Source organism: Calliphora vicina, chromosome 2, assembly GCF_958450345.1.
Source record: "Calliphora vicina chromosome 2, idCalVici1.1, whole genome shotgun sequence".
Classification (NCBI taxonomy): Eukaryota; Metazoa; Arthropoda; class Insecta; order Diptera; family Calliphoridae; genus Calliphora; species Calliphora vicina.
The window spans coordinates 126,601,610-126,626,161 of record NC_088781.1 but is presented as its reverse complement, the minus strand read 5'-3'; the positions used below and the strand labels follow the sequence as shown (position 1 = coordinate 126,626,161).

Below are 24,552 nucleotides of genomic sequence, written 5' to 3'. Positions count from 1 at the left end.
ATTAAACACCATATGTATTCGCCTCTAATGAATAGGATCTGCAATAGATGTGGTCACACAGTGACCATGGCTTTGTAATTGAAGCTTCACCATATCTAAACAAAAAAGCCTTAACTTTTATCTAATTAACAATATGTCACAAAAATTGGCTCTAAATCCAATAAAGATTCATGCATTGATTATTGTATAAAAACTATACATCTTATTAATATCATTTTTACACAAATATGTTTAATATTAATAAATAATTAACTTTTTGCCTGAGTTGTCCTCCCCTCAACTGGCATTTCACCGCCAACCTTTATTAAACAATAATGCTGCTTTGTGCTTTTGAACTTTTTTAATTAAATTCCATTTAGTTTTTCATAATTTTTAATAATAATTGCATAACGCGAACACACTATCATTGTTCGAACAACAACTGCAGCAGCAGCTGCAGCAACAGCTACACTGACTGGTTTTTATCGCGTATGCTTTTTAAATTGTTTCAAAATTTTCACAAATTAACCACAAAGTATTTAATATGTATGATATACATTGTATCTATATTTATTTTTTATTTTTTGATAGGTGAACGCTCATTTCCCTCGTTATTTTTTGTTTGGTAACCTTAAATAGGGCATTATCAATATGGTTAAAAATTGCATATTTGTGGTTTTGCCACCTTCATAATACATCAGAAAAACGTGCATGATTCTGTACGTTAAACTGTTCACAGTTTAAATTTGCATTGTTGCGAAAGCAAAAAAAACTTGTAAAATAGTTTAATGCTAGGAGCGACAATTTAATAAACGTTTTACGTTAACTTTTTTTACTCATTTAAGTGAAATTATGTTACAAAAAAATATTAAAGAGAAATTTAATCTAATTGCGGGAAGCATAATTAAATTGCCACAAATTAACTATCCAGGAAACAAAGCTATATTCATTTTAAGCCCTGTTAAATGACTAGACTATGACTAGACTATGACTAGACTATGACTAGACTATGACTAGACTATGACTAGACTATGACTAGACTATGACTAGACTATGACTAGACTATGACTAGACTATGACTAGACTATGACTAGACTATGACTAGACTATGACTAGACTATGACTAGACTATGACTAGACTATGACTAGACTATGACTAGACTATGACTAGACTATGACTAGACTATGACTAGACTATGACTAGACTATGACTAGACTATGACTAGACTATGACTAGACTATGACTAGACTATGACTAGACTATGACTAGACTATGACTAGACTATGACTAGACTATGACTAGACTATGACTAGACTATGACTAGACTATGACTAGACTATGACTAGACTATGACTAGACTATGACTAGACTATGACTAGACTATGACTAGACTATGACTAGACTATGACTAGACTATGACTAGACTATGACTAGACTATGACTAGACTATGACTAGACTATGACTAGACTATGACTAGACTATGACTAGACTATGACTAGACTATGACTAGACTATGACTAGACTATGACTAGACTATGACTAGACTATGACTAGACTATGACTAGACTATGACTAGACTATGACTAGACTATGACTAGACTATGACTAGACTATGACTAGACTATGACTAGACTATGACTAGACTATGACTAGACTATGACTAGACTATGACTAGACTATGACTAGACTATGACTAGACTATGACTAGACTATGACTAGACTATGACTAGACTATGACTAGACTATGACTAGACTATGACTAGACTATGACTAGACTATGACTAGACTATGACTAGACTATGACTAGACTATGACTAGACTATGACTAGACTATGACTAGACTATGACTAGACTATGACTAGACTATGACTAGACTATGACTAGACTATGACTAGACTATGACTAGACTATGACTAGACTATGACTAGACTATGACTAGACTATGACTAGACTATGACTAGACTATGACTAGACTATGACTAGACTATGACTAGACTATGACTAGACTATGACTAGACTATGACTAGACTATGACTAGACTATGACTAGACTATGACTAGACTATGACTAGACTATGACTAGACTATGACTAGACTATGACTAGACTATGACTAGACTATGACTAGACTATGACTAGACTATGACTAGACTATGACTAGACTATGACTAGACTATGACTAGACTATGACTAGACTATGACTAGACTATGACTAGACTATGACTAGACTATGACTAGACTATGACTAGACTATGACTAGACTATGACTAGACTATGACTAGACTATGACTAGACTATGACTAGACTATGACTAGACTATGACTAGACTATGACTAGACTATGACTAGACTATGACTAGACTATGACTAGACTATGACTAGACTATGACTAGACTATGACTAGACTATGACTAGACTATGACTAGACTATGACTAGACTATGACTAGACTATGACTAGACTATGACTAGACTATGACTAGACTATGACTAGACTATGACTAGACTATGACTAGACTATGACTAGACTATGACTAGACTATGACTAGACTATGACTAGACTATGACTAGACTATGACTAGACTATGACTAGACTATGACTAGACTATGACTAGACTATGACTAGACTATGACTAGACTATGACTAGACTATGACTAGACTATGACTAGACTATGACTAGACTATGACTAGACTATGACTAGACTATGACTAGACTATGACTAGACTATGACTAGACTATGACTAGACTATGACTAGACTATGACTAGACTATGACTAGACTATGACTAGACTATGACTAGACTATGACTAGACTATGACTAGACTATGACTAGACTATGACTAGACTATGACTAGACTATGACTAGACTATGACTAGACTATGACTAGACTATGACTAGACTATGACTAGACTATGACTAGACTATGACTAGACTATGACTAGACTATGACTAGACTATGACTAGACTATGACTAGACTATGACTAGACTATGACTAGACTATGACTAGACTATGACTAGACTATGACTAGACTATGACTAGACTATGACTAGACTATGACTAGACTATGACTAGACTATGACTAGACTATGACTAGACTATGACTAGACTATGACTAGACTATGACTAGACTATGACTAGACTATGACTAGACTATGACTAGACTATGACTAGACTATGACTAGACTATGACTAGACTATGACTAGACTATGACTAGACTATGACTAGACTATGACTAGACTATGACTAGACTATGACTAGACTATGACTAGACTATGACTAGACTATGACTAGACTATGACTAGACTATGACTAGACTATGACTAGACTATGACTAGACTATGACTAGACTATGACTAGACTATGACTAGACTATGACTAGACTATGACTAGACTATGACTAGACTATGACTAGACTATGACTAGACTATGACTAGACTATGACTAGACTATGACTAGACTATGACTAGACTATGACTAGACTATGACTAGACTATGACTAGACTATGACTAGACTATGACTAGACTATGACTAGACTATGACTAGACTATGACTAGACTATGACTAGACTATGACTAGACTATGACTAGACTATGACTAGACTATGACTAGACTATGACTAGACTATGACTAGACTATGACTAGACTATGACTAGACTATGACTAGACTATGACTAGACTATGACTAGACTATGACTAGACTATGACTAGACTATGACTAGACTATGACTAGACTATGACTAGACTATGACTAGACTATGACTAGACTATGACTAGACTATGACTAGACTATGACTAGACTATGACTAGACTATGACTAGACTATGACTAGACTATGACTAGACTATGACTAGACTATGACTAGACTATGACTAGACTATGACTAGACTATGACTAGACTATGACTAGACTATGACTAGACTATGACTAGACTATGACTAGACTATGACTAGACTATGACTAGACTATGACTAGACTATGACTAGACTATGACTAGACTATGACTAGACTATGACTAGACTATGACTAGACTATGACTAGACTATGACTAGACTATGACTAGACTATGACTAGACTATGACTAGACTATGACTAGACTATGACTAGACTATGACTAGACTATGACTAGACTATGACTAGACTATGACTAGACTATGACTAGACTATGACTAGACTATGACTAGACTATGACTAGACTATGACTAGACTATGACTAGACTATGACTAGACTATGACTAGACTATGACTAGACTATGACTAGACTATGACTAGACTATGACTAGACTATGACTAGACTATGACTAGACTATGACTAGACTATGACTAGACTATGACTAGACTATGACTAGACTATGACTAGACTATGACTAGACTATGACTAGACTATGACTAGACTATGACTAGACTATGACTAGACTATGACTAGACTATGACTAGACTATGACTAGACTATGACTAGACTATGACTAGACTATGACTAGACTATGACTAGACTATGACTAGACTATGACTAGACTATGACTAGACTATGACTAGACTATGACTAGACTATGACTAGACTATGACTAGACTATGACTAGACTATGACTAGACTATGACTAGACTATGACTAGACTATGACTAGACTATGACTAGACTATGACTAGACTATGACTAGACTATGACTAGACTATGACTAGACTATGACTAGACTATGACTAGACTATGACTAGACTATGACTAGACTATGACTAGACTATGACTAGACTATGACTAGACTATGACTAGACTATGACTAGACTATGACTAGACTATGACTAGACTATGACTAGACTATGACTAGACTATGACTAGACTATGACTAGACTATGACTAGACTATGACTAGACTATGACTAGACTATGACTAGACTATGACTAGACTATGACTAGACTATGACTAGACTATGACTAGACTATGACTAGACTATGACTAGACTATGACTAGACTATGACTAGACTATGACTAGACTATGACTAGACTATGACTAGACTATGACTAGACTATGACTAGACTATGACTAGACTATGACTAGACTATGACTAGACTATGACTAGACTATGACTAGACTATGACTAGACTATGACTAGACTATGACTAGACTATGACTAGACTATGACTAGACTATGACTAGACTATGACTAGACTATGACTAGACTATGACTAGACTATGACTAGACTATGACTAGACTATGACTAGACTATGACTAGACTATGACTAGACTATGACTAGACTATGACTAGACTATGACTAGACTATGACTAGACTATGACTAGACTATGACTAGACTATGACTAGACTATGACTAGACTATGACTAGACTATGACTAGACTATGACTAGACTATGACTAGACTATGACTAGACTATGACTAGACTATGACTAGACTATGACTAGACTATGACTAGACTATGACTAGACTATGACTAGACTATGACTAGACTATGACTAGACTATGACTAGACTATGACTAGACTATGACTAGACTATGACTAGACTATGACTAGACTATGACTAGACTATGACTAGACTATGACTAGACTATGACTAGACTATGACTAGACTATGACTAGACTATGACTAGACTATGACTAGACTATGACTAGACTATGACTAGACTATGACTAGACTATGACTAGACTATGACTAGACTATGACTAGACTATGACTAGACTATGACTAGACTATGACTAGACTATGACTAGACTATGACTAGACTATGACTAGACTATGACTAGACTATGACTAGACTATGACTAGACTATGACTAGACTATGACTAGACTATGACTAGACTATGACTAGACTATGACTAGACTATGACTAGACTATGACTAGACTATGACTAGACTATGACTAGACTATGACTAGACTATGACTAGACTATGACTAGACTATGACTAGACTATGACTAGACTATGACTAGACTATGACTAGACTATGACTAGACTATGACTAGACTATGACTAGACTATGACTAGACTATGACTAGACTATGACTAGACTATGACTAGACTATGACTAGACTATGACTATGATTAAAACTAGGACTAGTGTATGACTTGATTTAATTATGTTTTGTTAGTTCAACCCTTTTTGGAACTATGTATCCTTTATTAAAAAGTATTTCACATTTTCTCATTTACTTTAACATTTCCTCTCTCGCACTTTCTTTTATCGGTTTTTCCAGACCGCCTGTCTGCCTGTATTATCACATTCTTAATTTGTATTTTCAGATTTATTTTCATTAAAAATTGCTAGCATATACAGTCAGCGTCTAAAGAAAGTGTACAACTTGTTTTTACATTTAAAACATTTTATTTACATATTAAAAAAGTATTTCTTCTCCAGTTGTAGTATATTTAACAACACATTTAATTGTTCTCTTGCAATATATAAACAAAAAACTAAACTAGTTCAACTGCAACAAAAACAGTAACAACAAAACCAAAAATACTCCATTTTTAACGCGTCAAAAGAAAGTGTACAGTTTAGGGAAATTAGAAGTAAAAACGTGTTTAGTATTTTATTTGACATCTTTTGGGTTTTAAAACAGTTTCAAGCCTCCTTGGCATTGTTTCTACCAATTTTGATGTCACCGATGTTGGTATGTTGAACCACTCTTCCTGCAGGATTTCGTGTAGAGAGTCATTGCTGGTAATATTTCATTTTCTGATCTGTATGTCCAAATGCTACCACAGATGTTCAATGAAATTAATGTTCGGTGACTATGGGGGTTGTTCCAGTTGTTTCGGTGTATGATACAACAGCCATTCTTTAACAAGTTAAGAAGTATGCTTCGGATAGTTGTCCTGTTGGAAGATCCAGGTTCGGTCTAGATTTAATTTTCTAATGATGGGTTCCATATTTTCTATAAGAATGTTTAGGTAATCGGTTTTGCTCATCAAACTATCAATAAAAATTAGTTTTCCCATGCCAATTGCCGCCATACACCCCCACACCATTAACTAACCACCACCATGCTTTACGGTGGATAGTACATTTTTTGGTCGAACTCTTGATTTTTGCTTCTCCAAATTTTACTTCTTTTTTTACTTCCGAAAATCTCAAACTTGCTTTCGTCCGTAAACATCACATTATTCCAAAACAATTTTCTTGGTTTTTATACCTGTTTGCGAATTCTCGAAGTCGCTCTTTATTTCGTTTGGAAATGTGGGGTTATTCTCTCGGAACTCCACCATATAGATCATTTGGGTGTAGCGCTCGGCGAACCGTACTGTTACTAACTCCCACTCCAGACGAATTTGTTAATTCTTCGCATAATTTTACTGCACTTACTGTGAATACTTTCTTCACTGCTCTCACAATCGATCGTATTTCAAGGTTGTTAAGGCGTTTTGGTGTTCCGGCACGTTGCTGATCTTCTAAAATTCAAAATTTTTTTGTTTGTCTATAATTTTTTTACAGTATTATGGCTTCTTCCTATTATAGAGGAGATTTCACGTGACGATTTGCCTTCATTTTTAAATTTTATGACTTACTTTATTGTTTCAATTGCAGTTTGTTTTCCCATTTTGGTTTTAAAGTTCTCGCGATCAAACAAGAAAAGCTACTATCTTAAAATCTCATGAGACTAGCAGCAAGATCCACAAAAAATTATAATCTAGGCAAAAATAAAGAATAACAATATATTTTTTTATGTAGCTAGAAAAATCTTATTGCAATTCTAAATGTGTACACTTTTTTCTGACGCGTTAAAAATGGAGTATTTTTGGTTTTGTTGTTACTGTTTTTGTTGCAGTTGAAATAGTTTAGTTTTTTGTTTATATATTGCAAGAGAACAATTAAGTGTTTTGTTAAATATACTAGAACTGGAGAAAAAATTGTTTTTTAATATGTAAATAAAACGTTTTAAATGTAAAAACAAGTTGTACACTTTCTTTTGACGCTGACTGTATATGATTAAAATTCTTCTTTTGATTTTTTTGTATTAAGCCTATTTATAACATCTTTTGCTTGCTTGGCACTAGGGAATGACAGTAAACCCAAGTCCTTTGAGACTGTCCTGCAACTGTACCCCATTTTTAAGGGTACAGTACAACCCACTGCTGTCAGTTTCCATAATACAATGAAACTACAAGAAAGGAGCTATGATTTGTACAAGAATATATGTGGGTGTATGAAACAAAATCTGTATCATTTTTTTCATACATATTTTCGTTTTTAAGAAAGACAAACATTGTATGTGTACTGTGTGTATGTTTTATATTAAAACTTACTATAAAGTTTTATGGTTCCATCCATTTCACCACGAGGATTTTTGGCGACACACTTGTAGCTGCCATAATCACTTTTTTGTACATTCGTTATGTGTAAACGCATTGTTGCCTTATATGAAGGATTACCGGCTATTGTTTCAGTTCTGTAAAAGAGAATATAAAAAAAGGAAAGACAACAAGAAATTATTAAAAATTTAAAAGAAAATGTATGTATGACATGAAACAAAGTCATCGTATGAATACGTTTAATAAATTCTGGCGGAGCCAACCCCAACCATGCAACCAGAGAATGTCAAACATGAGTGGTATGTATAAGAGGTCATAAAGATGTAAAGTTTTTGGGGTTGGCTGGGAGTTGATACAAACTGCTTGAGAAAGTGTGACAATAAATCTTTATATACTTTGTATATTGATAATTAAATTACTGCCAGTATTGTTATGACAGATTTTCCTATAAATCTGAACAAAGTAATAATTAATTATATCATGGAGCTTGGGTTGGAAGACATAAATATTTATATTTTTTAATCTTAATTACAGGGTTTAAGTTTCTTTATGTTCTCTTTTATGTCTTCTGTATAAATAGTTTGTAAACATATTTTTATTTTTATAATTACTTTAAATAAATCTTCCTAACACATCTCTTATCAATACTGACCCAATTTTAGCGCAATTTGTTTTAATTCAAGCGTTTTACTATCAAGCTAATTTACTAGAAAATATATATCTCACACAAAATAGTATTTAGTGAAGAGATTATCATTAGTTTAGAGTTTATTTTAAATATTTGTGGTGCGACTAATTTGTTATTAAGATTATAGCAAGAATTTTGCCTGTGTACGCTTCATAACTTCTTAACTAATCAAGTCCAATGACCTGAATTGATTTGCCTTAATACAAACAACTCTGTCAAACTCATTATCTGGGCTTCTGAAAATCTAGACATAAAATTATAGGTACATCTAATAACCTCCTTTCCCCACACAATTTCTCTCAGTGTTTTCTCTTTTATTTTTTGCATTTGCCTCGAATATACAAAAAAAAATTCAAATAAACATAAGAAATTTTACGTTACAAATCTCTTTTCTCTTTTGCCACCAGAATTGAATTAATTTTATTCTTTTATTCTTAGTATTTATAATACCAAGGCCAAGGTTATCATCAACTGAATACTGCGTCTTTTGTAATATTCTTCACTGGCTGGCGTTGCTGCATTCGCAATACTTTATTCTTTGCTTATACGAGCAAAAAACCTGAACAAAAGAATTGTCAGAAAAAGAAATATATTGAAAATATTTTGCATAATTTTCATAATTTTCAAGTGGATTTGATAATCAAACTGCGTTAAGCAAATAAGTCGCAACTCAATATGATTGCGGGTTCTCTAGAATTCGGGGGGAGTAAAGATAAATTAAATCATTAAATGGCAGCAAGGGGTTTAACATGAATACAGATATATAATAGATGTAAAATAAAAGTTGTAAACAATTTAATAAAAGCAATAAATAACGCTGAAATCTAGCTGACATTTGTGAGGTGAATGGCATTAGAGTAGGTCTAATTGAAAGGAATTGTATTCAATTTAAATTGGTTTGGGAAAGTAAACCTGGTTTTAGTAACCAAACCAGGTTTTAATAAATAAATCAGGTTTAAGTAAATAAACCAGGTTTAAGTAAATAAACCAGGTTTATGTAAATAAACCAGGTTTATGTAAATAAACCAGGTTTATGTAAATAAACCAGGTTTATGTAAATAAACCAGGTTTAAGTAAATAAACCAGGTTTAAGTAAATAAACCAGGTTTAAGTAAATAAACCAGGTTTAAGTAAATAAACCAGGCTTAAGTAAATAAACCAGGCTTAAGTAACTAAAACCGGGATTTAGTAACCAAACCAGGTTTTGGTAAATAAACCAGGCTTAAGTAACTAAAACCGGGATTTAGTAACCAAACCAGGTTTTGGTAAATAAACCAGCTTTATGTAAATAAACCAGGCTTAAGTAACTAAAACCGGGATTTAGTAACCAAACCAGGTTTTGCTAAATAAACCAGGTTTAAGTAAATAAACCAGGTTTAAGTAAATAAACCAGGTTTAAGTAAATAAACCAGGTTTATGTAAATAAACCAGGTTTATGTAAATAAACCAGATTTATGTAAATAAACCAGGTTTATGTAAATAAACCAGGTTTAAGTAAATAAACCAGGTTTAAGTAAATAAACCAGGTTCTAGTAACTAAACCAGGTTGTAGGAAATAAACCAGGTTTAAGTAAATAAACCAGCCTCTAGTAACTAAACCAGGTTCTAGCAACTAAACCTGCCTCTAGTAACTAAACCAGGTTCTAGTAACCAAACCAGGTTCTAGTAACCAAACCAGGTTCTAGTAACCAAACCAGGTTCTAGTAACCAAACCAGGTTCTAGTAGATAAAACAGGTTCTAGAAAAGAAAACTGGTTCTAGTAAATAAACCAGGTTCTAGTAACCAAACCAGGTTCTAGTAACCAAACAAGGTTCTAGGAAAAAAAGCAGGTTCTAGAAAAGAAAGCAGGTTCTAGGAAATAAACCCGGTTCTAGTAAATAAACCAGGTTCTAGCAACTAAACCTGCCTCTAGTAACTAAACCAGGTTCTAGTAACTAAATCAGGTTCTAGAAAATAAACCAGGTTCTAAAAAATAAACCAAAACATAATTGAGCACCAAGCTCAAGATTTAGTTACTAAACTATGATTAAATAGCAATTTAATTTAAAAATCAAAGCCAAATTTGAGATATTGGTAGGCTTTTGTCCAAGGAAAGAAAATGTTCAGGTTGACACAGCTGTAGCTAATTTAACAGACTATGAACAGTGTTGCCAGTTTAGCCTTTTTGAGGCTAAATTTAGCCTTTTTATTTACTCTTTAGCCTCGAAATTTTGGTTTTAGCTTCGTGGCTTTTTTCTAGCCTTTTCTTAATTTCAAAATAGCCTTTTTTGAAATTAAAAAAGGCTAAAAATTTCGAGACTAAAGAGTAAATAAAAAGGCTAAATTTATATTTGTGAACCATTTTCATTTTAATTCATTACTGATTTTCATTTAGCTTTTCAACATACTCAAGAATTGTGCAGTATTAAAAGAACAAATAACAATTGCCAATATCAAGTGGTTCAAAATGAAATAGAGTATTTTATATCTGAAAGCTTAAATGTCTAGCAAATTCTCTTTCAAGACAAAATTGTTATTACACATTATATTCATCATTATATAATGGACAAGAGCCCCACAAACTCTTGAAGGCTTGTGATACTCGATGGCGATCAATAGCCGTTAAACGTCTTGTGGATCTATGCTTCGAGTTAAAACCCATTTTGTTTTAATTTCGTCAAACCAGCAATTCTAAAAAGCCAAACTTTTAAGTAATTAATACACTGATTATAATTTGGCGTACCATCTTTTTTTAAAACCAGTATTGCACAAAGTACAAAAAGTAAATAAATCATTTGCTGTTTTCTGATTTAAAATTCAAGGAATTTGATCCATTATCGTCGCCAATTGAAAATTGTTTAATGTTTTTGACACATTTTTCATACTAGTTTGATGAATGAGAGATAAAATAAAGAACGTTTTAATTATTGAAAATTATGACAAAAATAATACGACAAATTAAACTAATTGAGCAATTGCGACAAAGATTACCATATGAAAACTCTACGCAAAATCAATTTTTTTCCCGTTGATAATAAAGTAGTAAAAGCAAAAAAAATATATTATGTCATATTGATAGTGAAAAATTAAAGTGCTAATAAAATTACGAAGCTTAAGGCTCAGGGGCAGAATATATTAAACTACAAATTTCTGACATGGTTAATCTAGTATTTAACTTTTTAGTAATTCCTTTAAGTAAAGCTGATGAATTTTATGAACATGTTTTCTAATTTTTTATTTAAAAATAAATATAAACCAAAATTCTTAATTTATAATATTTTAGCTTTTTTTTGGCTTTTTTTCTAAAGCGGTTTAGCTTTTTCTGGCCTTTTTTGAAGCCAATATAGCTTCTTTTTTCGCCAGCTCCTGGCAACACTGACTATGAACGTGCGTGACTTGGGTCGTTCCGCATTAATATTTTGAATATAAAACCACGAAATTAATTTAAAACAAAGTTGGTTTTGTCAACAAACCTCCACTCAGATACGAGAATAGATTTTAATTTAATACTAAAGCAAGATTTGTTAACCAAACAACAAGATCGAAACAGATGATTTTGCTCAAAATCAAAACACACTCCTTAGTTTTTCTTTAAACAAATTCCATTTTTCTTTTCACAAAATAAACACATTAATTTCTTTCATTTAAAATTTCACAGTTTTATTTCAATCACTTCAAGTTTATAAATACAATTTACTAATCTCACCACAATCTACAACGATGTCTGGACTGCATTTTATCCTTTTTCTCACAGTTAAACACTCTACCGAACTCCTCAAAATTGGCCAATGTCTGCAGAACTCTCAGCTCATCCAAAGCATGATCCAAATAGGCAGAATGTGTCAATTTCGGATGCACCTTACCACAGAAAAATTGTGCAAAATTCAGGAAAAACAGCTGCTGAGGTGTAAACTGCACCAGAAATCTGGAACGCATGGCCTTGGAGAAATGATGATGTATGTCATTGGAAGAGTTAAGCGTGAAGTAGGCATTATAGGCCAAACGTATGCCTTCATAATCGGCCAGTTTCTCATTGAGACTGCGTGAGCCGGTGGCCAATTCGTTTTGCATGCAACGCAGGCCCTGTATGAAACGTTGATTGGCCGAGATCTCCTCACTGGGACCCATAATATTACCAGCACTGTCATAGTCAATGCCCGAGGAATCGAAACCATGTAGCATTTCATGGGCCAGAGAAAAGCCCAGCACCGAGTATTTAAATATGTCTCTCAAATTGCGATGATAGATGGGCATGTGCATAAAGCCATAAGGTATAATTACCACATTACGGGATTTAATATACAAAGGAGAGGAAGAGCTGCCCAGCCATTCAGCAGATATAACAGCCTCATCGGCTAACAGATCAGGATTGGAGAGAGGATCAAGAGTTTCATGACTATGCTCCACGGTAAGTCTTAACAAGCTCAGCTGATTGGCATAGAAATTATTGGGATCTAAGGTTACACGCTCATAGTACATGTCAAAGTATTCATGCGATATATTCCTGGGAGCAAAACCCACTCTCAGCTGCATTGTATCGATTTTCTGCAGTTGAGTTTGTACTATAGTTTCAGGCAATTGTAAGCGATTTTCTTGTATAATATTGTGGAAACTTTGCTTGAGATGTTTAAAGATTTTCTCCAGCTGCTGATCATTTTTCTCGGCATCTTTATAGTAGTGCACACCCACCATATAGCTTAAAGCCAAAGGCATAGATCTTCTCAAGCTGGCTATACACTCTTGGCGCGAGATTTCATTGGGCCCTTGGGCTTTCAGATAGATAAGGAATTTCAGCATGATATAGTTGCACAGGGTAGAAGAATCAACTGTATTGAGCAGTTTTACCAAAGATCTCATATATGGTATATTTTGTATTATGACCGTGGTGGCTAAATCGGTGTCGGGACCTTTGAGCTCCTTGAGATATGACAACCAATCGATTTGGGGCATATATTCTTGCAAATAGCTTAATTGCATTTCTTTGGGTCCCTCCTCATCCTCCAGTTCTTGCAGTTTGTGCAATTGGAACTCAAAACGATTTACATCACGTGCAATTTCATTGGCCACACGTTTGGTTTGCCCTATATCCATGAGCAACTCAATGATGACACCCTCTCCCATGGCCAAAGTTTCAGCCAGATCAGGTTTGTCCAGGTAAATGCTCATTGAAGTGGATTCATCCCATCGGGGTAAAACCTGTTCCTTAAGCAAAACACCATTTAAGCCGTACAATCTCAATCTGGCTATGCTTTCCAACCAATCAAATTTCTCTGAATTCCATTTACGTCCACCCTGCTTGGCCAACACACTCCAGTGTACTCCCCTACCGGGTTGAATAAGTTGCAGATATTTTTTCAAATTATAGGGCTTGACTTTCTTACAAGACTTGTAGTATGTCCAAACTTTATCATAAACTGTAGCCGATTGTCCTATGCCCCAAGAGTACTCCTCTGCCCCTGGAGACATTTCTGTGGTACTCAATGCATGATCGGTTAAATTTTCTTCCGTCCTATTACCATCAGAGCCCATTAACTGCTCTGTGCTGGGTTTGCGTAATAAGTGCTCCAATTTACGATTCAATTCATAATCCATTAAGCCCAAGACATCACCATAATCCAATTCATCAATATGCTGCTGATACCAATTGCCACAAGCATATTGATAGAAATTCTCACAAGGTCGTGCCGTTGCATCCATATAACGTTCAATATTTAAGGCTGCCAATTGATTGATGTTCTGTGTTTGATTGTGGGTCTGGCGACAATTTGTCGGCGTTGTACGCCAGATTATAGACGCCAGCAAGCCAAAGACAATGCTTAACTTTAACATGTTGTAGCTGTTTGGTTCTTTTCTTCCTTAGTTTGTGCTATAAATTTCTGTAATATAATCTTGTGTTGTCTTGGTTATGCTTGTGAGTTTTTATTTTCTGTTTTTATTTTTGATTTTTTTAAATATATTTATTTTAAATATTTGCACTATATAATCTTGCTCGTCCAAGTACTTGTTGCTTTAAACTAATCTCTGTTTCATTTTGGATTCAAAATCTGAGTCTATACAATCTATTTAAATTTGTTTTCATCTATTTATTTGTTGTGTTTGTCTGACGGGTGTTTTATTTTGTTTTGTTGTATTTGTTAAGTACTCTATAAAATGGGGAGGTATACAAAATTTGTTGCTATGGTTTGTGTCATTTAATGGATACAGAAAAATAATATTTGAGTATAAAATGTTAATTTTAGTTTGATATTTAAGTAATAAGGCTGTATTGAAAGAAATGAAACTTTAAAAGACCTAAAATTTTAATTGCTTTAGTTTTACTGCGTTTCATTTATATTCAAAAATACAAACATATTCAGCCCATTTATGATTAAACGTTCCCCGGGAGTTTTTTTCCCCTTTTTTTATTTTTAACATTGAATTTGAATAGGAAAAGTGGGAACAGGGAAAGAGCAGCTGAAAAAATCTTTAAACATCTCAAGCAAAGTTTCCACAATGTCATACAAGAAAATCGTTTACAATTGCCAGAAAAGAGTGGGTTTTTCTCCTAGGAATTTATCCCATGAATACTACGACATGTACTATGATCGTGTGATCTTAGATCCCAGTAACTTCTAAGCCAATCATTTGAGCTTGTTAAGACTTGCCGTGGAGCATAGTCATGAAACTCTTGATCCTCTCTACAATCATGTTCTGCTAACAGATGAGGCTGTTATATCTGCTGAATGGCTGGGCACCTCTCCCATAATGTGGTAATTATACCGTATGGCTTTATGCACATGGCCATCTATCATCGCAATTTGAGAGACATATTTAAATACTCGGTGCTGGGCTTTTCTCTGGCTAATGAAATGCTACATGGTTTCGATTCCTCAGGCATTGACTACGACAGTGCTGGTAATATAATGGGTCCCAGTGAGGAGATCTCGGCCAATCAACGTTTCATACAGGGCCTGCGCTGCATGCAAAACGAATTGGCCACCGGCTCACGCAGTCTCAATGAAAAACTGACAGATTATGAAGGTATGCATTTGGTCTATAATGCCTACTTCACGCTTAACTCCTCTAATGACATACATCATAATTTCTCCAAGGCCATGCGTTCCAGATTTCTGGTGCAGTTTACGCCTTAGCAGATGTTTTTTCCTGAATTTTGCACAATTTTTATGTGGTAAGGTGCATCCGAAATTAACTCATTTTTATATCGACTATGCAATTTTAAAAGTTTTTCCCTAAAATTGAATTTTACATAAAAAATTGGCATTTTCTGGATGAACCGGCCCCCTCGGTATCAATAATATTCAATTTTGTTTTCAAAATAATAAATTCCTAATACATCTGCTTAGAAATTTTCTAGATATCTTAAAAAGAAAAAAGTACTTTTTTACAAAATTTTTTAAATTCAAATGCATATAACTGTGGAGTAAGTCACGATTTTTAAACAATTCTTTTTTGGTTTGACATATTTATTTGTTATTAGTCCAATAAAAGAAATGGAGAAAATCGTGAAATATTAAAAAAAAATTTTGAAAATTCTTCTTTGCGCATGTCAAATTTCATGCAAATCGGACTAAGGGTTTAGAAGTTACATATTTATTTCACATTAGTTAATTACAAAAGTACTAAAAAACATATCCTTAATTCCCCCCTACTGGAGTCTTATCTCACATAGCACAGTGGTTTAGAAACTTTTTTTTTTTTTGAAATAGTTCGGTATCTTGGGAACTATTGGAGATATTGTTACGAAATTTGACATGGTTTGAGCTAAGGAGTCTTCGCTAGGAAGCTGAACAAACGTAAATCAACTCGAAAACTCCTTAGCTCAAACTATGTGAAATTTCGTAACAATATCTATAATAGTTTCCAAGATACCGAATTATTTCCAAAAAAAAAAATATCAAACCACTGTGCGTAGGAACTATAGGATTCAGATAGAAAAGAGTACCCTTTGAAAACTACATTTTAAAGAATGTATTCTTTGGTAAAATTTCAATTTAAAACAATTTCATAAAGTAACTGAAAATCTTATTTAATAATGACCCTTCAAAAAAAGTAATTTTTTGGAAAAGTACTTTTTGAAAAAATCTATTTCCTTCGCTCCTATTTATTCTCTACTGAAGTTTTGTTCCACTTAGGACCAAAACTAACAAATATCATGGTTCTAGGTTCATTAATTGCGATAACACAAAGGGTACACAGAGAAAACAGATTCGTGATAGCAACCGAATTTGTTGCCAATCGAATGATTCGGTTGCACACATTAAATTTTTAAGTTCTAATAACAGAAAGCCAGTTGATAAAGAAGAATTTCAGTTGAGGCAAACAAACGTTAGTTACCTCTTCCAAAATAATGTAGCCACAACTGTAAAATTCGGCAACTAAGACAGAATCATTCGATTGGCAACAAATTCTGTTGTTATTACGAATCTGTTTTCTCTGTGTACCTTTAGTAAAAAAAAAATACCTTTCTGTTTAGGGTCCCTATATTCTTCATCAGCAAATATGTGCTTAGTTTTTCATTTCTAGTGATTTAAATTGAGAAATAGTGAAAGAATACTTTTTGAAAATTTCATCAAATTACATTTGGTCAATTCACAAGGTCTCTTATCATGTCATATTGTCATAATGTCCTAATATTTCACAATAGTTTTTATTATTTTTCAAGCAAAACATTTCCTAAAATAATACTACTCTGTATGCTATGTTTATTGTGTTATCATAACCAACCAGCAGAGACCTGCTCCGAATGCCTAATAGTCGGTTAAGCCGAGCTGCCGAGCGGTGATATATTAGAACATTATGACAATATGACTGATAAGAGACCTTGTTAATTGACCAATTGTTTAGCAAAAATCAACAAAAAGTACTATTAATTGTCCCTCTGCTAGAAACTTATTTCACTGGGGCACAAATTTGGGCTTTTTGCTTCCAAATTCAATAGGTGAGAAGAATTAAAAACATAATTTTACAAAAGAAAAAATAACAAGAAAGAGAGCCATATTCGGCTGTGCCGAATCTTAAATACCTTTCACAAAATTATAAAAAAAAAATGTTTAGGTGAACAAAATTTAAAAAAAAAATTTTAATTTATTTCTTTTTAATTTATTATTAAAAAAAACTGTTTTGGGAAAAAAAATTAAAAAAAAAAAAAAATTTAGTTTTTAAAAAATTAAAATTTAAACAAAATTTTTTTTTGGTGAGAAAAAATTCTAGTTTAAAATTATTTTTCCCGATTTTGACCCATTTTACGACTTACTATGACATAACTTAATCTTGTTTAGTATCTTATCCGAGATTTAGTAAGCAAACCTAGATTTAGTGAACAAAGCATAATTTAGCAACTAATCCAAGTTTTAGTTATTAAACTAAGATTAAATAGCCAGACAGATGAGATATTGGTGGACTTTTGTCCAAATAAAAAAAGAGTTCCGGTTGACACAGCTGTCGCTTATTTAACAGACTTTGAATGTGTATGATATGGATCGTTCCGAATCGCTATTTTGAATATAAAACCATGAAAGTTAAGGTTGTTTTTTTAATCAAACCCTCACGCAATAGGAAATATCACCAATCTAGCTTATAAAAAATCGTATCTTTTAAACTATTGATCTGAGGAGTAAGAAATGTATGAAGCGATTGTAGCTAATAGAGTGATCTTCAAACATATTGTATTCGTAGACACCCTGTTTCATTACAGGGTGCACCAAAAGGAAGGTTTTAGTGGAAATTTAAATTTTTCTTGATATTAAGTTCAACAAAATAAATCAGAATTTTTTGTTAAATAAAACTCAACAAACAAATCGTTTTATATGTTAATTAAATCATAGCAATAGCTTTTTGCAATAAAAATTATTTAAAAAATGAATTTTCCTTGAAAAATGTTGAAAAAAACCTTTTGTTTATGATGGGGTATCGCAAGATTTGTAACCTAGAAGAATTATTTAAAAATATGAATTTTCATTGAAAAATTTTTAAAAAAAACCTCAGTAAAAGACCATAAAATGTTAGAAAACCCTTAATTGCTTAAAAATCAGACGCACAATAATTTCACTTCCTGTTTTAGAAAATAAAAATTTCCAAAAAAAGGCAAAAAACCCATAAAAACAAAAATCTATTCTAGTTTCTAACTGAGGCCTCAGTTAGAAACTATAATAGATTTTAATTTAATACTAAACCATAACTTGTTAACCAAACCAACAAAAAACAAGACCGAAAGAGAAATTTTTGCTCTAAATAAAAACACACACCCTCATTTCTATACCCCACACTCAATTTTTTCTTAGCCCAATTCCATTTTCCTTTTCACAAATTAATCGCATTTATTTCTTTCTTTTCAAATTTCACATTTATTTCACAGTTTTATTTAAATCTCTTAAAAATCCATATATACAATTTATTAATCTCACCACAATCTACAACGATGCCTGGACTGCATTTTATCCTTTTTCTCACAGTTGAACACTCTTCCGAACTCCTCAAAATTAGCCAAAGTCTGCAAAACTCTCAGCTCATCCAAAGCATGATCCATATAGGCAGAATGGCTTAATTTCGGATGCACCTTACCACAGAAAAATTGTGCAAAATTCAGGAAAAACAGCTGCTGAGGAGTAAACTGCAGCAGAAATCTAGAATGCATGGCCTTGGAGAAATGTTGCTGAATGTCATTGGAAGAGTTAAGCGTGAAGTAGGCATTATAGGCCAAACGTATGCCTTCATAGTCGGCCAGTTTTTCATTGAGATTGCGTGAGCCGGTGGCCAATTCGTTTTGCATGCAACGCAGGCCCTGTATGAAACGTTGATTGGCCGAGATCTCCTCACTGGGACCCATAATATTACCAGCACTGTCATAGTCAATGCCCGAGGAATCGAAACCATGCAGCATTTCATGGGCCAGAGAAAAGCCCAGCACCGAGTATTTAAATATGTCTCTCAAATTGCGATGATAGATGGGCATGTGCATAAAGCCATAAGGTATAATTACCACATTACGGGATTTAATATACAAAGGAGAGGAAGAGCTGCCCAGCCATTCAGCAGATATAACAGCCTCATCTGCTAGCAGATCATGATTGTAGAGAGGATCAAGAGTTTCATGACTATGCTCCACGGTAAGTCTTAACAAGCTCAGTTGATTGGCATAGAAATTATTGGGATCTAAGGTTACACGATCATAGTACATGTCAAAGTATTCATGGGATAAATTCCTGGGAGCAAAACCCACTCTCAGCTGCATTGTATCGATTTTCTGCAGCTGAGTTTGTACTATTGTTTCAGGCAATTGTAAGCGATTTTCTTGTATAATATTGTGGAAACTTTGTTTGAGATGTTTAAAGATTTTCTCCAGCTGCTGATCATTTTTCTCGGCATCTTTGTAGTAGTGCACACCCACCATATAGCTTAAAGCCAAAGGCATAGATCTTCTCAAGCTGGCTATACATTCTTGGCGCGAGATTTCATTGGGCCCTTGGGCTTTCAAATAGATAAGGAATTTCAGCATGATATAGTTGCATAAAGTAGAAGAATCAACTGTATTGAGCAGTTTTACCAAAGATCTCATATAGGGTATATTTTGTATTATGACCGTGGTGTTCAAATCGGTGTCGGGACCTTTGAGCTCCTTGAGATACGACAACCAATCGATTTGGGGCATATATTCATGCAAATAGCCCAATTGCATTTCTTTGGGTCCCTCCTCATCCTCCAGTTCTTGCAGCTTGTGCAGTTGGAACTCAAAACGATTGACATCACGTGCAATTTCATTGGCCACACGTTTGGTTTGACCTATATCCATGAGCAGCTCAATGATGACACCCTCTCCCAAGGGCAAAGTTTCAGCTAGATCAGGTTTGTCCAGATAAATGCTCATCGTTGTGGATTCATCCCATCCGGGTAAAACCTGTTCCTTAAGCAAAACACCATTTAAACCGTATAATCTCAATCTGGCTATGCTTTCTAACCAATCAAATTTCTCCGAATTCCATTTACGTCCATCCTGCTTGGCCAAAACACTCCAGTGTACTCCTCTGCCGGGCTGAATAAGTTGTAAATATTTTTTCAGATTATAGGGCTTGACTTTCTTACAAGACTTGTAGTATGTCCAAACTTTATCATAAACTGTAGCCGATTGACCTATGCCCCAAGAGTACTCCTCTGCCGCTGGTGGCAATTCTGTGGTACTCAATGCATGATCGGTTAAATTTTCTACCGTTCTATTACCATCAACTCCCATCTTCTGCTCTGTGCTGGGTTTGCGTAATAAATGTTCCAACTTACGATTCAATTCATAATCTATTAAGCCCAAGACATCACCATAATCCAATTTATCAATATGCTGCTGATACCAATTGCCACAAGCATATTGATAGAAATTCTCACAAGGTCGTGCCGTTGCGTCCATGTAACGTTCAATATTTAAGGCTGCCAATTGATTGATGTTTTGTGTTTTATTGTAGGTCTGGAGACAATTTGTCGGCGTTGTACGCCAGATTATAGACGCCAGCAAGCCAAAGACAATGCTTAACTTTAACATGTTGTAGCTGTTTGGTTCTTATAAATTTTGTTATATAATCTTGTCTTGGTTATACATGTGAGTTTTTATCTGTATTTTTGATTTTTTTTTTTAAATATTTTTATTTATTTTTGTATGTTTTTTACTTAATTTTTAGCTTATTTATGATTTTAAATATTTGCACTATATAATCTTGCTCGTCCAAGTACTTCTTGCTTTAAACTAATTTCTGTTTCATTTTGTCTTTAAAATCTAAGTCTATAAAATCTATTTAAATTGTTTTCATCTACATATTTGTTGTTTTTCCTAAGTACGCTATAAATTGGGGAGGTATATAAATTTGTTGCTAGGGTTTGTGTTACTTGAGGAATAAAAAAAAATTAAATGTAACTTTAGAAGATATAAAAGTACCATTGCTTCAGATATACTGCGTTTTATTTCTAGTCAAAACCATACAAGCATCTTTTGAATATATAACAAGTAAGAGAGCTATATTCGGCTGTGCCGAATCTTGTATACCCTTCACCAAATTATACTTTAAAATAAATTTTTTAAATATTTTTAGGTAAACAAAATTTAAATTGTTTTTCAAAAAAAATTTTTTTTTTTAAATTTTTTTTTTAAAAAGTTTTTTCCAAATATTTTTAAAATTTTTTTTTGGAAAAAAAATGTATGACAAAAAAAATTTGTTGATGAAAAAAAAATTCGGGTTAAAAAATATTTTTCCCAATTTTTACCCATTGTAGGTCCAACTTACTATAGCCTTATCTACATCGTTGCAATGGACTTTGAAATATCTATCATTAGATATCCATATTGTCTATATTAATGACCTAGTAATCCAGATATAGATCAAAAATAGGTCAAAAATCGAGGTTGTCCCGGTTTTTTGCTCATATCTCCGTTATTTATTGACCGATTTTTCTGATTTTAAATAGCAAACTTCTCGAAAGCATGTCTGATTTGGATCCCGAAGATATCTGGGGTCTTCAGAAAATTGATTTCAACAGACAGACAGACAGGCGGACATGGCTTAATCGACTCCGCTATCTATATGGATCTAGAATATATATACTTTATAGGGTCGGAAATGAAAAATGTAGAAATTACAAACGGAATGACAAACTTATATATACCCTTCTCACGAAGGTGAAGGGTATAAAAAGAGCCAGAAAGAAATAATTTTTTTTTGTTTGGAGGGTATAATGCGTTTGTGCAGATATTTGTAACGCCCAAAAATATTAGTCTAACGCCCACCTTAAAGTATACCGACCGACTTAGAATCACTTTCTGAGTCGATTAAACGATGTCCGTCCGTCCGTCTGGTCGGCTGGCTGTCCATGTAAACCTTGTGCGCAGATTACAGGTCGCAGTTTTGAAGATATTTCGATCAAATTTGGTACATATTATTTTATCGAACCAAGGACCAAGCCTGTTGAAACTGGCTGAAATCGGTCCATTATTTCACCTAGCCCCCATACAAATGTCCTTCCGAAATTGGACTTTATCGGTCATAAAAGTTGAATTTATATATGTGTCTCCACGAATTCCACTCCAAATAAGTTTTATATATACAAAATTCATGTCACCAAATTTTGTTACGATCGGTCCATAATTAGTCGTAGCTCTTATATAGACCCGCTTCCGAAAATCACTTTAACGTGCATAAATCACTTAAAAATTTTGGTATTCTCAAAAAAATCAACATATTTAACTTTAATATAGACATAAATAACACGACTTAATTTCATGGTGATCGGTCCATAATTAGTCATAGCTCCCATATAAGGCCCACTTCCGAAAATCACTCAAAAATATAAATTATTGAAATTTTAAAAGAAAAAAGTTTTTGCTCTTTTACTTAGTGTAGGGTATTATATGGTCGCGCTTGACCGACCATACTTTCTTACTTGTTTAATTTGAGCAATCGAAAAGTACTCTCTAATACCTTGTCTGCTGGGGTCTTATCCTACTTAGGAACAAAAATAGGTACATAAATTGCGATAGCTCAAAAAGTACCTTAAGTAGAGAAAGTATCTTTCTATTTAGGACCTCTAGTTAGAGGCAAATATTGTCCCATACTTTACAGCATAATTTCAGATTACTTAGACAGTCTGAAAGACAGACAGACGGACATAGCTAGATGGTCTAAGATTCTTATGAAGACACAGTTGAAACCACATGTCTTTGGTGTCCATATCATACAATTCAGGTCAAAAGAAGTTGGTAATCATTGATCTCGCCCTTCACGGTGATGGCCTGAGCAATGAAATATGAACTGCTGACGCCATCAGTTACACCAAACAGTAACAGTAACAATTTCTATAAAATACTTTTTGAAAAAAGTACCTTTTTCGATAAGTACCTTTTTAAATGAAATGCCATTTTAAATAAAGTAACTTGTGAAATACGGAAAGTTTAAAGAAGTATCTTGTGAATGAAATATACTTTTAAAATAAGTTGCTTGTGGAAGTACCTTTAGTGTGTAAAAAAGTCTTGAAATTTTTTCTCATTTGTAGGGTATTCCACCATCGTTTAGAGTCTATTCTAAATAACTTACTTTATCATAAATACTTCCATTGGATTCCTTATACTTTGTTTGTTTGAATTTTAAAGTGTTTGTTTTTATTGTTCAATGTTTTTTCCTAAGATTTTTATTTCTTACTTCCAGAATTCTATTTTTTTTTTTCATTAACATTTTTATACTATGAATAGATTTATGATGTTTTTGTTATTTAAATTTCGTTTTTCATATCAAGAAAAAAATTTGAAAAAAAAAAATACAAAAATAGCAGCTTTATCAGTTCATACTCAGTTGAGAATCTGTTCAGTGTGTCTACTCTCTTCATTTGTATTCCTCCCTGGAAGATTTGTGCGTTTTTTTATTTTCACATTATAAATAGTCTTGATATTATACATCAGATATGAGTTACTGTCAGCTTAAAATGTAAAATTTTAGGCATTAATTTTTATAAGAATACAAAAAGAGTGATTAAAAGAAAATTGTTTATATTTTGTATTAGATGACTAAATTAAAACTTATTAATTTTATAAAATGCATGGACTATCGCCCATATATCCCGAAAAGAAAAAACAAGTCGCACAATGGTATTTTGAATTTTGTATGTTTAAATT

At 33.4% G+C, this 24,552-nt stretch overlaps 3 protein-coding genes across 3 annotated transcripts in view; all 3 read right to left on the bottom strand.

Moving 5' to 3' along the window:
* DIP-epsilon (Dpr-interacting protein epsilon) overlaps window positions 1-24,552 on the bottom strand; it is a 353,851-nt gene that overhangs the window by 6,219 nt on the left and 323,080 nt on the right. The window contains exon 7 of the mRNA XM_065501297.1: window positions 8,239-8,381. Within this exon, the coding sequence (XP_065357369.1) occupies window positions 8,239-8,381 (143 nt within the window). The remainder of the gene's footprint in view (window positions 1-8,238; window positions 8,382-24,552) is intronic.
* LOC135951605 (neprilysin-4-like) lies at window positions 12,547-14,894 on the bottom strand. Its single transcript, XM_065501288.1, has one exon. It carries the CDS (start codon window positions 14,739-14,741, stop codon window positions 12,615-12,617), a length of 2,127 nt encoding a protein of 708 aa, XP_065357360.1. The 5' UTR covers window positions 14,742-14,894; the 3' UTR covers window positions 12,547-12,614.
* LOC135951606 (neprilysin-4-like) lies at window positions 19,255-21,479 on the bottom strand. The gene has a single exon (XM_065501289.1). The coding sequence runs from the start codon at window positions 21,436-21,438 to the stop codon at window positions 19,312-19,314; it is 2,127 nt and encodes a 708-aa protein (XP_065357361.1). The 5' UTR covers window positions 21,439-21,479; the 3' UTR covers window positions 19,255-19,311.